We start from the raw sequence: 6,754 nt of genomic DNA, 5'->3' as shown, positions 1-6,754 counted from the left end.
ATGCAGTTGCAGCATATACATCCTCTGAATCCATGCAGTTGCATCATATACATCCTCTGAATCCATGCAGTTACAGCACATACATCCTATGAATCCATGCAGTTACAGCATATACATCATCTGAATCCATGCAGTTGCAGCATATACATCCTATAAATCCATGCAGTTGCAGCAAATACATCCTCTGAATCCATGCAATTACAGCATATACATCCTCTGAATCCATGCAGTTACAGCACATGCATCCTATGAATCCATGCAGTTGCAGCATATACATCCTATGAATCCATGCAGTTACAGCATATACATCCTCTAAATCCATGCAGTTACAGCAAATACATCCTCTGAATCCATGTAATTAAAGCATATACATCCTCTGAATCCATGCAGTTACAGCATATACATCCTCTGAAGGTCCAATTCTCACGCTGATTCAGTTGAAGATAGTGATTTTGTTTGAGCTTGATTTAAAATCAGTGTTGTTAAGCGTAATTATATATTAGAATTATAATCAAATCAATTAATACAATTGTATTTTTTACAAATATTTTAAATTCCTATTGTTTACGTGAAGTTTGAAATAACGAGGTTACTAGTATATACATAACACATGTCATTTGTTTTTAGTGACCATGCTGAGCGTTTTTTTTGTAATTGCCGTTCTGGCGGTGGGTGGCACATCTTCATCGACGGGTAAGAAACGGGTAAGAAACGCAGGCAAATACAGACAATTGCAGAAATGAATATTAATAGTTCCATAGTAATAGTGGCGAGGGTTGTTGCTGCCTTTGCGAACCACATCCTAAACTGATATCGGATCGGCCAGGCCTACATTTTAATATTTTATAAAATACTATCGATTACAATAACGAATGAAATAGAATGTTTATATTTAAGTTGGACATACTTTAACATTATTACTGACTATCTGAGCTGTTCTCGAATAAGCCTCTTCGGAAAAGATTCTGATATGACAGTCGCAATACATCAAACAGCAGGTGAACGTTGTTGTTAGGAGTCGAATACAGATTTCTTACCAAGATTGGACTGATAACAAAGCCATTTATTTTATTATTTTTGTATTCGTAAGCAAATGTACGATGGGAATTACATAACGGTTTATTGTGTCTTTTGAGATAAACTTTATATATGATTAGTCTTAATTTTGCTACTTCCAGAATGGGGATACACAAAGAAAAATGGTATGTTTTCTTACTTTAATTTCTTTAAGACACGATGCATGTTCATGATCTGTGTAATAGACTCAGTGCATGTTTTCATAAGTTGTTAATGCCCTCTATACATTTGTATTTCTTTGGATTGTGTACAAAATATTCGTTAGAATGATATTTGACTTGCATATGATTTAATTGTCATATAAAGCGTTCAGTTACCGAATATTGCTTCCTACAAAATAAATATTATTTTTCATCTGGCAGCAAATGTTCTTGGAATTCGTACATGTATAATAACTCAATCTCCAATTAACTTTTCAACTAAGGGCCCTATACCTGGCACAAGCATTTTCCGATCGCCCGAAAGGGCCTTAGTCAATCGCCGATCACCATCGTTCCGCGTAAGACGGAGTACGACGATGCTCTCACGGGCATTCCCCTTTGGGTCTCCTACCGAGAGGAAGAAGATGTCAAGCTGAAGAACAACGGACACAGCTTAGAGTGTCAAATCACCCAGCTCGGATGTAAGCGCGAAGCCTTGTTTAACGTGTCCATCTTATATTGCGAATGTTTTACTAAATTTCAGTGGAGTCGTTTCTTTTTCATTTGAAAATTGAGACTTTGGATAGTAGTATTGGTTTTTTATAGGTGTACACATTTTCCTATTTAAATACACATGTTATAACATGACACGCATGAAGTGTTATATACCCTATTGATGTTTCTATTTGCCCACCTTCTTACCCCAGATTTGACCGGCGGTCACTTGTCAACAAGCAGTTCAGATTGGCACAGTTCCACCTGCACTGGGGAGCAGACGACACACGGGGATCGGAGCATACGATTGACTGGAAGCAGTTCGCAGCCGAGGTACACCTGCTAAACCAGTTGTTTTGAACAATCTTCGATAAATACGTATGAGAAATAAAAAAAAATGTAAAGTGATCAAGCATATTTGAAAACAAAACAAATAACTGGTACGTTAGTAATTTAAATATACATAATAACTTCAAAACATGACTATGTTGATAAACAACATAGAGAAACAGAATTAAAAGCAGTATTTATGAATTCGCCCACATATCTCGGGCACCATTCTTGAAACATTATTTGGATTGAAACTTTTTCAAAAATACTACTGTTATCATACTAAAACAAACCAACACTTGTTTTGTTTAATTAATCTATGTATGTTTTTCGTGGATTTTACTACTTTTAAATTATTTGCGATATTCCCTGTTTGTATAATCATGCTCATTGAAAGTTGAGTATTATTTGGGCAAGTTGTTTTTTTCAATTGGTTGATGTCGTAAATAAGACGAGTTCCGGTTAATAAATTTAATTTCGTAGACCAATTTTACTGAAATTTTGTTTTGAGCAACCTAGCCTAATGCAATATCTTATAATTGTATTTAGGACAAGTTTGTTTAAGGTCAAAGGTCACTGTAACACAAAATAAAAGAACATAAAAACAGGCGGTTTCGAGTCAAAAATCTGCATTGACATTTACAGTCAAAATCAATGCCATTATAACTAAACATAAAACAGTAATTTCCTCTCAATAAGGTTAGTTATAATGGAGTCATAAACACTGAAGTTTTGTGTATATGTGCCAAGTTTACATTCATATATATGTAGGGAGTTAATTTTGGGCGAGTCTCGCTATTGTCAAAGTCACTTTTACTAAAATTAGACAAGCGGTTTCTGCATAGAATAAATTGAAATGTTAGGGTTTACTTTTTATCATTTGGATCAAGGTAAATTGTTCTGCCACAAACAATAATTAAAAACAAAGCAAACAAAACATGTGTCCGCTTAATAATTTGAGGTGGGTTTGTTGTTGCTTTTTTTAATTGGTGAAGATGAAGGCTGGTTATTGTTTTGAAATTTTGTGTTTTTGTAACTTACTAGCAGATTTAGCTTCTGGATGCATTTAGATTCATTTGGGACAAGGACAGGGTCACGGTTATTTAAAAAAAAACTGCTAAAGATTTTTAGTTTTGAGACATTACGGTGAAATTGATTCTGTTTTTAACTTATATTCGGACCTGGCTTGGAATTGACAAGTATTTGAATAAAGTGTTATTTTCAACGGGAAATCCTAGTTGCATGGAGTTTGCATGTTTCTCGTAAAAATATGCGACCAAAAAATATGTCCGTCAATCCTCCGGTTCCCATTGCAGCTTCACCTCGTCCACTGGAACACGAAGTATGGCAGCTTCGCGGGGGCTGTTGACAAGAGTGACGGACTTGCCGTTCTCGGGGTTATGATCAAGGTAGCACAACGCGCACGATAAGATAGTGTAGTTTCCGGAATTTAAAGCCCGTTTTTATCTGTGAATTCAGTGTTCAAGTGTATATTTGATTACAATAGTTAACTTACTCATGCTGTGGCATTTGTAAGAACAATAACTTGGGATGTCAAATGTTGCTTAGTAAAAAGAAATGCGGTGAGCGGTAGTAGATCTCTTTTAAAAATATTTAAACTTATTCCATAAACCGGGACACACCCGACAAAAATGCAAAACAAAAATTCCCATGGGAAAATACAAAAATCCCATGGGAACCCAACTTTGCAAATGAAGGTCATAGTGAAGAAAACGCAATATTTAAGAAAAAATAACCAATTATTATTCACAAGTAAGACTTTTATCTTATACATTATCACAAATAAGCAAATCTTCAAGAAAAAGGGTACTTAAGTTTGCGAAATTTCGGTTTCGCAAAGTTTTTGTGGTAGCCGTTTAGACTGGCAAGGAACATCCCTTTTTCTCCGTCGTGTCGGACAACGTATACAGATTGATTCAACCTGGTAGCATGGTGACCGTCCTCAGCTCCCTCGACCCTACCGACCTGTTGCCAGGTGAGCACACGACATCCGTACCAGGCGTATTCACATTTGAATGTTTTGTGTTTCCTTTGTATTTTCCCTTCCCTTTTACATATTCCTTTACATAAGACTACACCATTACCTCACCCTATCTATATATATGTACCGCGTTCTAAGCAAACCAGGCTTTATGCCTACATGCGTCAAGTTTCGTCCCATATTAATCTGCACAAGCTTATCAAGGGAAAAAATTTCCGATTTTATTTAATTTTTCGTTTAAAAAAGTCTCTTCTAACAGAAAAGTCAATCTAGGCGGAAAGTGTCGTCCATGATTAACCTGTGCGATCTGCACGAGCTCATCTGGAACGACACCTTACGCACATGTAGCAAGTCCAGTTTTCCCATAACGAGGCTCATATCTTCCCCTTCTTAACCTATTCTCTTTTTTTGTATGTTCTGTTTCTTGATTTGGACTATCTTGTTCTCTTTTTTATCTTCCATCTCTAAGAAATATTTTTAATTTGCATCCTTATCGCCTTTATCTGTGTTTTGTTGATCTTATTTTTCTCTTGTTACTCTCATTTCTTGCCCTTTTTGTCTTGTAGAGCACATATATCTGTTCTTCTTATTAGTATTATCATTTTACTGGTATTTGTGTTTAACATCATATATAAGCTCATATTGCTGGCAGTACGAACATTGATATAATTCGTAAAGAACTAATATCGGTAGAATCATAGGTGCGGTGTAAGTCAGTTACTGTAAAATGACGTTGGATCGCACACGTTACGTTACGTCGATATTGCAGCCAACATCATGGACTACTGGACGTACGAGGGCTCTCCCACAACCCCGCCTCTCTATGAAAGTGTCCAGTGGATTGTCTTCAAAAGAGCCGTAGAGTTCTCTTCCGATCAGGTATGAATGATCTATAGCTGTATTTGAAGGAATACTTTAACATTTGGTTCCAAATTTAGTGAGTCTTGTAAGTTAGTTATGTAGAAGTGCTGGGACACTCCGGCTCCGCACATTATGCAGCCAATGGACCTCCAAACACTTCGAAACAAATACACATGTTCAGATTTTACGAATGGCGAAACTATTCGATAATTCGATTTGATGGTCATTTGAATATTTAAATATCAATTCGAAAATAAGCAAATGTAAAACATTAAGCTATTTTTACTTAAATGTGCGGTATGGACTTCCACTGACTAAACATGTGTATTGCTATGCTTTTGCCGGTGATCTACATCACGTTTAACAAAATAATACGGATTGATTTGAAATATATACATAATTCTATTAAGTATTAAGGAACGTTTCAATCACACCGATGACTGTCGATAGTTTGTGCGATACCTGTATCAGTTTTACATTTTGTTTGATTAAACATATTTTTCTTATAAGGACACAAAAACCACGCAATTGTACAAGTATAGCGGTTAATCTACCTAAGCGCCGTCGTATATTGCTGATTGACATCTTAAGATCTTGTAATCTGATTTAAAATTATGCAATTGGCGTGATACTGTGTGTGAGAATAATCATGCATAATATGCATTCATGCACTTGAAAAAAAATCGAATTTGCAGCATTCTCATTAAATGGTTTGTGTTTGCTCGATAAGCGCTGGTTGTAAATACATAGGAACCTTTAAATTCGTGGTCAGGATTATCGCAAACCGACAGAAGATTACCATGAAATCCATATCCATAAGAAAATGCAATTTAAGATCCGTTAAAAAAAATCTTTTCGAGTCGATTTTCAATCCGGTATCGAGTGCCGTAGCGTATTACCCACTTTTCACTAGATGTAGTGTTGGTCCATTTAGACACACTCACGCACGCACGTACGCACTCTCACACGCGTGCACACATATATTTATATTTTATTATACGATCTGACTGAGATATTAAGTTTTCTTTCAATAAACCCCCATGTTCTAAAACATTCAAAATTCCGTTTTGAACCTCAAAGCTTTAATTGTAAAAGGATCAATAACAGATGGTATTTGCAACTTATATTGTACATTGTTTGATAATAAACCAATGCATTGCGTTTGATCACAGTTGCGAACTAAGTCAATGGTTTGAAAAGAACATAAGAGAGAGTCGTTTAATTTGCTTTGTTTTCTCTAGAAATAACGAACTTTAATCTGCCTTGCAGCTGGCCGCTCTTCGGAGACTCATTGATTCAGATCGCAACCAAATGCAGGACAACTTCCGACCTCCCCAACCACTAAAAGGGAGAAACGTCAGGGCCGCCTTTCAATGGAACCTTGTGTAACAATTGGACGCATACATACGTTTAGGTTACACATTATACTAGTTTGTTCATGTTTTATACCACATTAGTCTGATTATAAAATGAAGCTTATAGTGAAACAATGCAACTATTTGTGTTAGAGTGTTTGTAAACTACCCAAATGGATTGTCATTGTAAATCTAAGAAAGCATAATTTTATAAACACGTATTTTGTTTGAATTATAAAAAAGTGTGTCCGACGAAGAATAGGTATTGTTGAGGTGATGTTTATGATTCGTTTTTATCCTTTAACTTTATGTGTTGTTTTATTTTTCAAAATAGGTACAGGCCTCATAATTTAAAGAGCAATTAACTTTATGACAACATTTGACAGGTTTCTCTGAATTCTATTTGAGAATAGGGCATATTTGTTTTATTCTTCTTTTGGGCAACGTGAAGTTATTTTTGTGTAACCGTGCAACGTAATAAAACAAAATACCAC

General features: G+C 35.7%; 1 protein-coding gene across 1 annotated transcript; it reads left to right on the top strand.

Annotated features, from left to right (window-relative positions):
* Nucleotides 1–970: 970 nt before the first annotated feature.
* LOC127834121 (carbonic anhydrase-like) lies at nucleotides 971–6,294 on the top strand. Its single transcript, XM_052359740.1, has 7 exons — nucleotides 971–998; nucleotides 1,502–1,676; nucleotides 1,925–2,045; nucleotides 3,359–3,451; nucleotides 3,924–4,038; nucleotides 4,814–4,923; nucleotides 6,175–6,294. Exons 1-7 carry the CDS (start codon nucleotides 971–973, stop codon nucleotides 6,292–6,294), a joined length of 762 nt encoding a protein of 253 aa, XP_052215700.1.
* The last annotated feature ends 460 nt before the right edge of the window (nucleotides 6,295–6,754 follow it).

This window comes from Dreissena polymorpha, chromosome 6 (genome assembly GCF_020536995.1).
Source record: "Dreissena polymorpha isolate Duluth1 chromosome 6, UMN_Dpol_1.0, whole genome shotgun sequence".
NCBI classification, from domain to species: Eukaryota; Metazoa; Mollusca; class Bivalvia; order Myida; family Dreissenidae; genus Dreissena; species Dreissena polymorpha.
This window is presented reverse-complemented; position numbering and strand designations above follow the sequence as displayed.

What these genes read in the sequence shown, in the direction of transcription:
- LOC127834121 (XM_052359740.1), top strand. Translation starts at nt 971, where the DNA reads ATGACAGTCGCAATACATCAAACAGCAG. An exon ending in TTCTCGGGGTTATGATCAAG is followed by an intron (nt 3,452 to 3,923) that starts GTAGCACAACGC and finishes GTAGCCGTTTAG; the next exon opens with ACTGGCAAGGAACATCCCTT. An exon ending in CCCTACCGACCTGTTGCCAG is followed by an intron (nt 4,039 to 4,813) that starts GTGAGCACACGA and finishes TCGATATTGCAG; the next exon opens with CCAACATCATGGACTACTGG.